The following is a 13,929-nucleotide window of genomic DNA, read 5'->3' on the forward strand; positions in this document are numbered from 1 at the left end:
AAGTTGAAGGAAGATAAAGGGAGGTGATAATTTCAGTGAAGTCTGGAGACAGAACTGAGTTCCATGCTCAAAGTCACACCTCCATCTTTCCAGCTCTTTGGTAGACCAAGAAAACACTTGGACCCAATAAACTTATGCATACATGCCCCTTCCCCTCCGGCTGAGTGGGATGAGAACTAGAGGTCATAGATTAAGGGCAAAAGGTGAAATTATTCAAGGGAATCCTAGGGGAAACATCTTCTCTGAGAGGGTGGTACAAGTGTGGAATGACCAGTGGAAGTGGGGCGTGGAGGGTAGGAGATTAGGTTGGTATAGACTAGATGGGCCGAAGGGCCTACCAGACGACCAGCACTGGTGGGAGAGTGTAAACGCAGAGTAACACCCTTCATCATAGATCTGGCAGGGTGCTAATACTTCTTGCTGAAAGAAGTGGGGGAGGGGGAGAGGGGCTTTGGGGCTCTAACGTTTTCTGCCATTCACTCTTTGGGGTTCTCTTCCGTTTTGTGGATGTCTGTGAAGAGTAAGGATTTCAGGTTGTACACTGTTTATTAAATGGAACCACTGAACAGGAACAGGACAAGGTCAAACTGTTCTATTATCTTGTGAGATTTCCCTGTCTCCAGAAATGAATGCATAATATGGACAGATTTGCATAATACTGATCAAGACAAGCTGCTGGAGAAACTCAGTAGGTCGGGCAGCATCTGCGGAGGGAATGGACAGTTAATGTTTGGACTGAGGGCCTCCATCAGGACTGTCCATTTTCCTCCTCACTGAGTTCCTCCAGTAGTTTACCCTTGGCCCCAGTTTCCAGCGTCTGCACTCGCCCTGTGTCTGTAGGCAGAGGAGTGCCTAGGATTGGCTTCTGATGAAACACCAACTCCTCTCCTGGAAGAGCAGGAACTAACTGTGCATTGCAACATGCAGTGAAACGCATTGTTTGTATCAACGACTCACACAGTTCGAGGACGTGCTGGGGCAGCCCGCCAGTGTCCTCACGTATCTGGCACCACTACAGCGCACCCACAACTCACTAACCCTGCGCTGCATGGCCCTGGAATGCGCGATCACAGGGAGAAGGTACAGACTCCTTATGGACGGCAGCGGGGAGTGAATCCAGATCGGTGCCACTGTAAGTCGTTACACCAACTGTCACACTACCGTGCTACCCCTTAAAGTAACGTCTGAAAGAGGAATAGGGCTGTCCCTCACCTTTCTTGCACTCGTAAAGATCGCAGCATTCCCCTGGTTTCCCCGAAGCCTTGGAAACGAGGATGCTCTGGTAGCCGGGCTGGCAGACCTTCCTCAGGCAGTCGGCTGGGTTACACATGCAGCGGCTCGGCAGCGGGCAACACTCGCCGGGTGGGGCATAGCCTTCGATCAGGATGGAGTCCTCGGGGCAGCGTGGAGAGAACTGGACCTCGCACCGGGCCTTGGAGCAATCCGGCTTCTCTTCTGCAAAACAAACAGAAGGGGGAGACATTAGAGAAATATATGGTGCGGGGGGGGGGGGGGTATCTATGTGTCAGTGACGCACACCTCCCATTGATACTTGTGAAGCCTGTGCTGCTTGCCTACCCCGTGCCCAACCTCTGCCATCTCACCCATCTGCTGAAGAGAGTTGGACCATGGACATCACTCCTCACAACCTTCCACGGATGTGCAGCAGGGAGCATCCTAACATGCTGTGTCACTGCGTGGTACGGAAACCGCACTGCGGCGGACAGGAGGGCTTTCCAACAGGTAGTCCAGACTGCCCAGGGCGAGACCGGCACCAGCCTACCTGCCAGCAATATCATGAAGGATCCCACCCACCCTCTTCATGGACTGTTTGTCCCACTCCCATTCGGGAAGAGGCTACGCAGCATCCACACCAGGACCACCAAACTCAAAAACAGTTACTTTCCCCAACACCTCCACCCAATAACCCACCCCACCACCACTACTTTATCATTTCCTGTCAGAGTCACCTTATGTACAGACACTCTTGTGTCTTGTGTCACTTAATGTACAGACAATCAATCCATAAGCTAATCTTACGCATTTATATTTATTGTGTGTTTTTATTATTGTGTTCTTTAGCTCACTGTGTGTTTCTTTGGATCGGGATTCATAATTGTTTTGTTCTCTTTTACACTCAAGTACTAGAAGTGACGTGAAACAATCTGGAACGCTGGAAGCTTCAGGCAAGGAAGCTGCTGGTAATTCACCAAGCCCAGCTGGTCTCCACCCTCCTCACACATACCCAGCTCCCACTGAATGGAGTTCCTGTACAATAAAGATGAACTCCTTACCTCACAAACCTACTTTGAATGTCTACTTTGATGTCCTCCTACTTTACAACTTTATCATGGTCCTTGAAGCTTGTTGTTTGCCTGCACTGCTCTTCCTCTGTAACAGTAAATTCTGCATTCTGTGATTGCCTTTCCCTGGCACTACTCTGCACTTACCTGGTGAAATAAGGTGCATGGATAGAATGCAAAGTTTTTCACTGTATCACAGTACATATGACAACAATAAACCAGTGACCAATTCTTCTAAAGAGGGGAGTGAACAGTTGAGGTTTCGGGCCAAATCCCTTCATCAGAGTTCCAATGAAGGATCTCAACCCAAAATGTCGACTGTTTATTCCCCTCTGCAGATGCTGCCTGACCTGCTGTGCATCTCATCACAAACAAGAGAAGATCTGCAGATGCTGGAAGTCTGAGCAACACGCACGAAATCCTGGAGGAACTCAGCAGGCCGGGCAGCATCTATGAAAACTGCAGTCGACGTTTCGGTCTGAATCCTGCCGGAAGGTTGTGGCCCAAAACGTCAACTGTACTCTTTTCCTAAATGCTCCACGGCCTGCTGAGTTCCTCCAGCATTTCGTGTGTACTGCTGTGTATCTCCAGCATTTTGTGCATTTTGCTCTGGAGTTCCAGCATCTCTTGTGTACCAGTTGTTCCCCCTTTCTGCAAGGATGCTCCTTCTTTCTAGCATTTCTTGATGTTCTCCTTCCTTCCTCCCTCTCTTTCTTCCTCCCATACTTACCAGGTGCTGTCTGAATTAGAGTGCATGTCCTGTGAGGATAAGGATAGAGGTGTATAAGGTAATGAGAGACATATTGAGTGAACAGCCAGGGCAGAAATGCCTATACAAGGAGACACAATTTACAGTGATTGGAGGAAAGCACAGAGGGGATACCACAGGTAGTTTCTTTACACAGAGAATGATAGTTGCATGAAACATGCTGCCAGGGATGGTCCTGCACTGTAATGCTTCCACAAAACGACAAATTTCACGACATACAGTACTGTGCAAAAATCTTAGGCACATATATATAGCTAGGGTGCCTAAGACTTTTGCACAGTACTGTATTTGTCAACAAGGAGTGGACAGCGGGTTTGTAAATGTGGTGGGAGCAAAGGATGTTGGGAATGGTGGAGTGCCATGGGAGGGGTCTGGGACAGATGGCAGAGGAGTGCCCAGAGCATGGGATGGCATGGGTGCAGACACACCCGGCCCTGAGACAACTGGCAAGGGGTGACACCTGGAATCATCTGATTCCAAACAATCGGTTTGCTGATCATTACAGAATGTCTCTCTGGTGTTTTGCCTCTCCCTTCCCCTTTTCCCAACCATGATTCCCCTCTCCCTGCCCCCTTCCCACTCTCAGTCCGCAACAGAGACCCATATCAGAATCAGGTTTATCATCACTCACATATGTCACAAAATGTGTTTCATTTTTTTTGGCACCAGTACAGTGCAAAGCATAAAATTATTACAGTTCTGTGCAAAAGTCTTAGGCACATATACAGTATACAGCTAGGGTGCCTAAGACTTTAGCACAGTACTGCATATCAGTGATAATAAACCTGATAGAGACAGATACCTTAAGGACATTTAAGAGACTCTTGGATAGGCACATGGATGACAGAAAAATGGACGGTTATGTGGGAGGAAAGGGTTGGATTGACCTTAGAGCAGGTTAAGTGGTTGCACAAAATCACAGGCTGAAGTGCCTGAACTGTGTTATGCTCTATGTTCAGACTCCTTACTTCATTGCTCTCCTTCCTCCCTCTCCCTTCCTTCCCCGTGAAATCATGCAGGGCAGAAAGCAGAGGCAGGCACCCCTTACGACTATTTGCGCGCACGTTTAAAGGACATCGGTCTCTTCTGCTGCCTTGGGCTGAGGTCAGTGCTGCCCCTGTTCTCCACCACTTCTGTCACAGTGCGTGCTTGGGAACACCGTCTTGATTTAACTCTCTTTTATCCCTTTATATATTCTGTTTATTTTTTAATCTGACACCAGCCGTCTCTGAAGGTTGGCTGAACTCAACTAGGCTTTAGAAAGATAAGAGGAGCGAGGGAGGGAGGACGGAAGGGAGAGAGAGAGGGCAGATCATATAGGTTTGAAATGATGTAACCACTAGGCAACTCAGGGTAATTTGCCTAATCTCAGGTTGCGGTCAAACGCACGGTGCAGTCGGGCAAAATAACCAGCACCGTGCTGATCCCTGTGCTGCGGTTTAAGTGTTGAATTGAGGGAGAGGAATGTCCCAAGCAAGGAGGCAAGGCAGAAGGCTCAAGCTTTGATAACCTGGAGACATCTGGGGAAAACATGTGTGGGCACTGACTGGGACAGGCAGCATTACTGTAGCAGAAACCCAGAGGGAGGCCCGAGATCTCATCCCACCAGTGCAACGGGGAGAGGTTTAAATTCACACATTTAACCAAAGCGACACACAGAATGCTGGAAGACTCAGCAGGTCAGCTAGTATCTGTGGAGGGGTATGAACAGTCGGCATTTTGGTCGGAGACCCTTCTTCAGCTCTTGAAATGGAATGCGAAAGAGCCGGAATTTAGAAGGTGGGGGAGGGGAAGGAGTACACGCTGGCAGGTGAGGGGGAGGTGGATGGGGGCGGGGAGGGGTGAAATGAGAATCTGGGTGGCCATCGGTGGAAAAGGTAAAGGGGCTGAAGAAGGGATCTGATAGGAGAGGAGAGTGGACCATGGGAGAAAGGGAAGGAGGTGGGAGGTGATGGACAGTAAGGAGAAGGGACGGAATAAGAGGGGAGCCAGAATGGGGAATTGAAAAAGAGAAGGGGGGGGGGGAAGAAGTTAAAGATTCATGCTATCAGGTTACAGGCTAGCCAAATGGAATATGAGGTGTTACTCCTCCAACATTGGAGTGGCCTCAGTAGAAGAGGCTATGTTAACCACAATGGAATACAAGTCATAGAGCATGTAAAATCAGTAGGCTGTCATCACAAACCCATTTGTGCTTGAAAGCTCAGCCTGACTTCTCTACATCAATGGACTCATGGCAATGCTTTGCTGAAGTTACCCCACACATGCCAGGGGATGGACTTCATACATCGGTTGTGATAGCCGGATCAACTTCCAATGTGTGAATAAAGATACCAGAAATTCTTTAGAATATATTTGGGGAGGAGTCTTTGGGAGGGAAGAAGGGTGGGGGGGGGGGGGGTAGCGGTCCCATTGTGTTTAGAACACAGAATATTACAGCACAGTTCAGGCCCTTCAGCCCATGATGTTGTGCCAACCCCCTTAACCTACTCTGAGATGGGCCCATGGATGTTACCCAGCGTGGAAGAGTTGTTAGCAGGAAAGGATTAGATTGATCTTCGAGTTTATTAAATGTCCCTTATGGATCTGCCTCTACCTTCATGCCCTGGCAGGGTGTCCCACACACCCACCAGTCAACTGTTTGAAAAGACTGATAGTACAAATGGAGGCACCCAAATGAAGCCAGGTTGCAGAAGTGCGAGGTTTAACAGCTTCACTCTGCTTGTTCCCAGCCAGTGGTCACTGCCCTGGGCAGAAACTTGCACTGCTTCATTGCCAGAAGATCCAAGGGCCACAACTGCCTGTACGTATAGTGACCATGTTATTGAAAAGCTTGGAGATCCCATTATGACCTACTTAGATTCTCTCCAGCGTACAACTCCAGGTGGCCAAGCTGTTCGACTGAAAGTCTGCTTTGCTCCACTAAGCTCCCCGCTCCCCTCCCCCCCCCCCCCCCCCCCCCCCCCCCCCCGGTCCCCAGTTGCAGCCGCAAATTGGTCGGCACTTTCCATAATAATGTCCTTAACACTGCCACACTGGAAGCCATCACTGAGATGTCTCCGCTACTCTTTCACTCTTCACTGCACAATGTAGCCCAGTGGGATGTGTCGCTGGGTAATGACCACAAAACCAATCTCACCTCCTACACCAGGTTAGATTGGATTCTGACACATATTTCAGAAATGCTTCCATTGTAGTTGAAGTACCAGACCCCAGTGACTAGCAGCAGAGAAAAAGAATTCTGAAAGATGCCACAAATGCAATTTGAATTTCAAATCTCCGGCAGCAGAACGTTGTCCCTTCTGTCACCTTCACAGAAAATTAAACTTTGCAGGTTTTTTTTTTCTTTTAAAATCCCCTTGCTGGTGTTACGTTCTCCTCTGTTCACTATCCAGAGCATCGGTTCGTCCTCCCCCAACCTGGCTGCCACCCTCTGTAGTTCAGTCTTCTCCATGAACACAGTGCAAACAATTGCCTTCTCACTGCTCTGGTGAGGCTTTTGAGCAAAAGTCTTGGGCACATGTGTATAGCTAGGGTGCTTAACACTTTTTTCGCAGTACTGTGTTTGTCAACATGGAGCAGAGAGCAAGTTCATAAATCTGGCGGGAGCAAAGGATCACACGCAAAATGCTGGTGGAACGCAGCAGGCCAGGCAGCATCTATAGGGAGAAGCACTGTCGACGTTTCGGGCCGAGACCCTTCGTCAGGACTAACCGAAAGGAAACATCTATCTTTATAGGGGATATAGGGTTATAGGGAATTAAGAGGGGCAATGGGGTTGATAGGATTGCTTTGGAAGCCAGTATGGACTCCAAGGGTTGAATAGCCTCTTTCCATTTTGCAAGGAAATATGAAATATAATACATAGAACATAGAATAGTACAGCACACTACAGGCCCTTCGGCCCACAATGTTGTGCCAATCCTTAAACCCTGCCTCCCATATATCCCCCCACCTTAAATTCCTCCATATACCTGTCTAGTCATCTCTTAAATTTCACTCATGTATCTGCCTCCACCACTGACTCAGGCAGTGCATTCCACGCACCAACCACTCTCTGAGTATAAAAAAAGCTATTGTCCAACTGCAAGAACACATCTGCATGGCAAAGAATCAGTCCTGGGTCCCTACCTCAACGATATCACTGTATCATGCCTTTGGGAGGACCTCTCGAGGAACTCAGCCTCTATGGTGAGAACTTCATTTTTCCCCATCTCTTTTACACGCACGTCTGCCATGCGTCGCTTGTAGAGTCACTGGATAATGCTGACAGGATGGGTAAGAAGGTACTTGTTGTGTTGGCCATGAGTCAGGGGATTGAGTTCAAGAGCTGTGAGGTGACGTTGCAGCTTGGTAAAAGCTGCAATCCCTCCTGGGTGGAAGATGAAGCCCACTTCCAGCAGCACGGAGCCCCCAGACACACTCAGCTCTTCTTTACAATTAGCTTCAATAGGACCACTGACAAGATCTCATTTTCCATTTCATTTTTCTCATTTTCGTATTGATCAAAGCACTGACATTTGAGACGATCAAGTGTTCTGTGTGTAAATTTAGGGCAATTAACCTTTGGTATATTGTCAATCACTCTCTACTTTAAAAACCAGGCAATTGGAAAATGTACCCAGCCAACAGAGTGCAATAATTGGTTTCAGTACAAGCTTTCTGTCTTAAAAAAAAGGGAATTGATTAAACTGTTTTTAGAGTTTTAAAATTATAACCCATATCTTGAAGTTACCGCAACATATTAAAGATGGATATCTAATTAAATGCAGTAAGTTAAGGGACATCTAGCCATCTGGGAATCTAATTCTCTCAAGGAAGAAAATGCAATTTCTGATCAGTGCATCCTCGAAAATATTTTAATGATGAACTGCTTCTTCCCCTCAACACGCAATTTAACATCGACAAATTCCTCGCTAGACCCATTGTGGCAAATTCAATTCCCTTTCCCGTTGGCTACAACTGTAGGAAGGATAGGGACTGGATCTGAACTGGGCTGTGGTTATTTCTGAAAAAGGCCAGGCTTTGTAGCACTTTATACAATCAGCCACAGGCACATTCATGGATTCGTATGCACACACACACACTTTTCTACAGGTAATCATGCATGCATTCAACTGCACATGCGCTCACACTCAAATGCAAAGACATAATATGCGGAGAAAGGGAATATTTAGCATAATGCTTTACAGAGATAGCAATGGGGAGAATGGGACTGAATTCCCACCACTGTCTGTAAGAAGTTTGTACGTTCTCCCCTGTGACTGCCTGGGTTTCCTCTGGGTGTTCCAGTTACCTCTCGTACGGTTTAGGGTTAGTAAGTTGTGGGCATTGGTGCGGAAGTTGGTGACACCGTGGGCTGTCCCAGCACATCCTCGGGCCTTGTTGGTCATTGACACAAATGGCATAGGTCACTGTAGATTTAGTACATGTGATGAATGAAGGTAATCTTCAATCTCGCTAACCTTGCAGTCACACATCCCCATACGAACGTGCGCACGCATAGAAAAACACCCACACTCACACATGCTCATACAAACATACGAACATTCATGCGTGCGCGTACTATCGTTCACAGCGGTGTACAGTTCAGTCAGCTGTGAGCATGCACAGTTAAAGAAGAATACTGGTAATGTGTGAAATGGCAAAATCCAAACAACACCAGACAAGAGAGTTAGTAGAAGCTAGGCTGTGATCGACCCACCCACTATGTAGCAATGTAAAAACCCTGATCTGCCACAATGGATGGATTTTGGCTTTGGAATAAATTATGTATTACAGGCAGGAATGAGGTAACCATCTCCACTGAGGAGCCAGCTTTGCTCCACTCCGCAAAGCCATAATCTGCCCCAATTTAAACTCAGATCTGATCACCCGTGTTTTTCCCATATCCAATTAAGCCAGTATTCGTGACAGACTGCGGATACACACGAACAACAAGCTCCTGACTAATTATTACCAACATCCCACCCTGCAAAAACTCATTTCAGGGAGGTAGCACCCCCGCCCCTCACAACCCCATACACCACCCCCCCACCGTCGACTCCAAGGGTGTATGTAATACTTTGTTTAGTGATTTTGTCTAATCTGTAAACCAAGTTGGGTATATGAAGAATTGTGACATTAAAATATGTACTTATATTATCATGGAGTCATTTTTTTTTATTCTATTACAACTTTAAGCAAGTCTACAGGGAGTTTGGCTTCATCCCGTGGGACATCAATAGAGTAGCTCCTTAGCAGCTAACCAGCTAGTTTACATAATGTTAGCTATGCTAATGAATGAATGAATGACGCCTGTTAAGCTCACCTCAACATGTCTTTTACATTTTAACCCACTAGGGACAATAGAAAAGTCACTGTTGCAAACAGTGCAGCGAGCAACACTGTCATTATTTTTGAGGTCAATTGTAAAGCCCGCCCACAGAGAAAACTGATAGGTCTACTTGGCATGAAGAGAGACCAATCAGGATGCTCCCTCTCACACTCCCTCTCAAAGAAATTGATTTCTGGGATGTTGTATATAATTTGCGGCGTCAGGGAGCTGTTATCAATAAGCGGGAGACTCCCGGAACTTTGGGAGAGGAGGGGTGTTTGTTATTAGATCTAATGATTCAGGAGCTCAGTTCACATGTGCTGGAGTGGACTTTCTGAAGGCGTGCAGATATATCAAGCAGGCACAAAGCCAAGAAAAGGTGCAGGGATTCTGAAAAGAATATCTGAAAATGCCAGGGATAGCCAGCATGACTGGTAGAGGGAGAAACAAAGTTAATAGTCCAGCTCAAGGTGTGCGGTGACTGCTCTCAAAGGTAACTTTATTTGATTCCCCACGGAGGCTGCCTGATTCGCTGAGTACTGCCAGAATTTTCTGGCTTTGTCAGCATTCCTGATACTCAGTTTACCTTTTGTTGTAAAATGATTTCTTTATACCTACTCATCTGCGGTACAAATAGTCATCAGAACCATAGAATACATAAAGTCGTTTACAACAACTTCCCACAGAGCATTTTTTTAGGTAACATAATGCCTTTTGCTCTGGCAATGCTAGTATTGCTTATGTGTGATTTGTTATAAAACTGAATGTAACTTCTATGGCTTCAGCTGCACGTGGAAAGAACTAGCTCCAAAAGACTATCTCACAGGATACTGAAAATAAAAAATGTTCACAAGAAGTTACTAATTTATATATTTGTGCAAAATAGAAATGTATGCCTTTTGCTTTGGAAGCATTGCTCTGTATCGTGTGTAATTTCTGTGCAGCAAGTGCACGTAGAAAGCAGGATTTTATTGTCAAACCCAAATGCTCCTGATTTGACTGGCTTGCTAAGTCTTCTGTCACACAGTACTGCGCAAGTCTTAGCCACATACATATAGCTAGGGAGCCCAAGACTTTTGCACAGTACTGTATTTATCAGCATGGAGCAGACAGCAAGTTTGTAAATCCGGTGGGAACAAAGGATATTGGGAATGACGGGGGTGGAGTACTGTGGGACAGGTGGCAGAGAAGGAGTGCCGGGGCAGAGGGTGGCATGGGTGCAGACACACCCAGCCCCAAGACAACAGGCAAGGTTATTTGATCCCAAACAACTGGTTTATTGATTATTACAGAATGTCTCTCTGGTGCTTCCTGCTCTCTCCTCTCCCTTCCCCTTTTCCTAACCATGATTCCCCTCTCCCTGCCCCCATCCCGCTCTCAGTCCACAACAGAGACCCATATCAGAATCAGGTTTATCATCACTCACAGAAATCACAAAATTTGTTTCTTGTTTTGGCAGCTGTACATTGCAATATGTAAAATTACTACAGTACTGTGCAAAAGTCTTAGGCACCCTAGCTATATATATATGTGCCTGAGACTTTTGCACAGTACTGTGTGTCAGTGATAATAAACCAGATTCTGACATCATTCCAGAAAATTCAATGCAGTTCCACAAGTAGGGTTTTATGTCATCTTAGGCTTGAGAGAAAATGGCTAAAAATTTCTGTTCCGTTATATTTCTAACAGCATAATTAAATGTGAATGCACTTTATATTCTACCCCCAAAAACCAACTGATTCTTATCCGTACTGTGAATAATGAGCCTACACTCACAGAAGGAAGCAATAATACTGAAAATGCCTATCACAGTTTTTCATTAGTGTGACCTGTGGTCAGTTTATTTAATGTGGTTGATCACAGCTGGATTTGACAATGTGAATGTAATGAATTATGTTCTCTTGAATGCACAGACAGCTGGGTACTGAGAGCAGGCGTCAGCAGGGGTTAAAACTAAAACCTTATCCAGCTTAAGCCAACCAAACCCGGCTTGAACCTGAGGACTAATATCACTGGACAACAAAGATTTCGCTCCCTGAATACCTATGGGTGTATCTTTTGGACTTTGGGCTGATGACCATGAAAATCACCACAAAATTTCCCTGACATGCACCATGTTTTTTGAAATTCTGTATTTGTTATTTCAATTAATAATTCAAGTCAGAATAATTGGCTCCAAGACGAAGGAAGGTTATTTTTCTAGGTCCACAAATCAATCAGGTCATCAAAGACAGGCAATGTGAAGAACTTCTAGAGAGACTGGAGAAAATCACATGGAAGACATTTAAGATGTTGTTGAAATTCTTCTTGGTAACTACAAGCACCAAACTACGTGCAGTTAGTTGACAACATGCTTCAGGCATACAAAGTGCAACATGTCACTGAAGATTCATTTTCTACATTCCCATTTAGACTTCTTCCCTGCAAATCTTAGCGCTGTCAGTGACGAGCACGGTGAAGGGTTTCACCAGGACATTACAGTCATGGAGAAACGCAATCAGGGCAACTGGAATCCATCAATGTTGGCTGATTATTGATGGACACTTAAGCAAGAAGCCTCAGACACTGAGCACAAATGAAAATCACCAACAAACGCTTTTAGCTTAGTTCAACTATTGCAAAGGGTCAGCACTGTTATGTAGTTAAATGCATTTTATTCAATAAAAGTTAACTTCTTGTATCATGTAGGAATTTGGAGAAACAAGCAGTTTATAATGATATTTGTGCTCAGTTTTAAGCGGTCTAACAAAGAAAATTTCTGAGGAAGCAACACTTTTGAAAAGAATTGTTGTCCGGTGTATTCTTCCATTCGCAACTTGACTGTGAAAGAATTACGGAAAAGTCCCTTTCTCAGCTTTTCTGTAATTCTTTCACAGTCAAGTTGGGAATGGGAGAGTTTTTCCATATACTCTCCTGCTAATCACACATATAGTACAAATACAGTAAACCACGTAAGTCATCTGGACTTGGATAAATTAGAGAACTGGGCCAGCAAGGAATTGTCCATTCTGATGAGCACCCAACACACAGTCAGCTCCTATCAGTCTCAGCTCAGGCATCTAGGCTTGAACCAGGAGTATAAAGTACCAATGGAAACACGAGAGATTGCAGATGTCGCAACCTGGGGCAACTCAAGTCCCAAGTGTCAGCTGACAGTTATCACTGGCTTCTGCACAAGAAACGTCCATGGCTTGAACACCTCAGTTCTTCATTTGGTTTAGATCCTCAGTACTTTCATTTTTATATTAGTTAAAAACTGAGATTTTTTTTCAGGCGAGAGGAAACTCTACTGGGGACATACATCCAGTTGGTATCTAAACTGGTTACGCCTAAATTACAGTGAATGACACTAAGGGGCGGAGCAGTTATTGTAATGCTTCACAGCGCCGACAATCACCAATCTGGGTTCAATTCTTGCCTCTGCCTATAAGGAGTTTGTACATTCGCCTAGTGACTGCCGTTTCCTCCCACGTTAGGGTCAGTAAGATATGGGCATATGCCTTGCTGGTGTCAGTAGTCAACATATCAACATTCGTGGGTTGTTCCCAGCACAGCCTCAGACTGCATTGCTCATTGACACAAATGACACATTTCACTGTATATTTTGATGTTTCAATGTACATATGACAAATCAAGCAATTCTTTAATCTTTTGATAAATTACAGAGTTGTTTAGGATTTAGTTTAATTAGTCCTTCAACTTCACTTATCCACAGAGACTTTCTTGACTCACATCTGGGTGCATTTTCTGTCCCACCTTCCCTCTTACCAGTGCAAGCCTGGGGTAAAACGGCTGACAAGCCATTTTGAAACCCCTTGTGGTTCTTTTAAAGCAAATGGAATGAAAATGTACATTCTGCTTCACATTTATTGATGGCAGTTTCATCAGTGAAATGAAATATAAACTGCTCTTTCAAGGGTGCTTTTACAAAACGAAAAAGTCAAGACCCAGATAAATTTAATCACAGATAATTCAAGGACAGGGGATGATGCTAATGCTGCCTTTCAGGGTCAGCACATCTGATGAATTATAGATTGGAGAGTTATTACAGTGGAAGAGAGGAGACTATTCAGCCCATTTCAGCTTCTACTACCTCCCACTTGTGAAATTCATTGTAGCTCTGCAAATTGTTCTATCAAGTGTGACAGTGGGGAAGTGTGTATGGAACCAGAGGAGATAGCAGAGGTACTTAATGAATACTTTGCTTCAGTATTCACTATGGAAAAGGATCTTGGTGATTGTAGGGATGACTTACAGCGGACTGAAAAGTTTGAGGATGTAGATATTAAGAAAGAGGATGGGCTGGAGATTTTGGAAAGCATCAAATTGGGTAAGTCACCAGGACCGGGCAAGATGTACCCCAGGCTACTGTGGGAGGTGAGGGAGGAGATTGTTGAGCCACTGGCGATGATCTTTGCATCATCAATGGGGACGGGAGAGGTTCTGAAGGATTGGATGGTTGTGGATGTTGTTCCATTATCCAAAAAAGGGAGTAGAGATAGCTCAGGAGATTATAGACCAGTGAGTCTTACTTCAATGGT

The 13,929-nt window shown here is 45.4% G+C and overlaps 1 protein-coding gene across 3 annotated transcripts in view; it reads right to left on the minus strand.

The window, feature by feature from the left end:
* The window catches only part of crim1 (cysteine rich transmembrane BMP regulator 1 (chordin-like)), a 262,049-nt gene that overhangs the window by 140,266 nt on the left and 107,854 nt on the right, over positions 1–13,929 (minus strand). For all 3 annotated transcript variants that reach the window (XM_073050510.1, XM_073050511.1, XM_073050509.1), the window contains one exon: positions 1,213–1,455. In XM_073050510.1, the coding sequence (XP_072906611.1) occupies positions 1,213–1,455 (243 nt within the window). The remainder of the gene's footprint in view (positions 1–1,212; positions 1,456–13,929) is intronic.

Source organism: Hemitrygon akajei, chromosome 7, assembly GCF_048418815.1.
Source record: "Hemitrygon akajei chromosome 7, sHemAka1.3, whole genome shotgun sequence".
NCBI classification, from domain to species: domain Eukaryota; kingdom Metazoa; phylum Chordata; class Chondrichthyes; order Myliobatiformes; family Dasyatidae; genus Hemitrygon; species Hemitrygon akajei.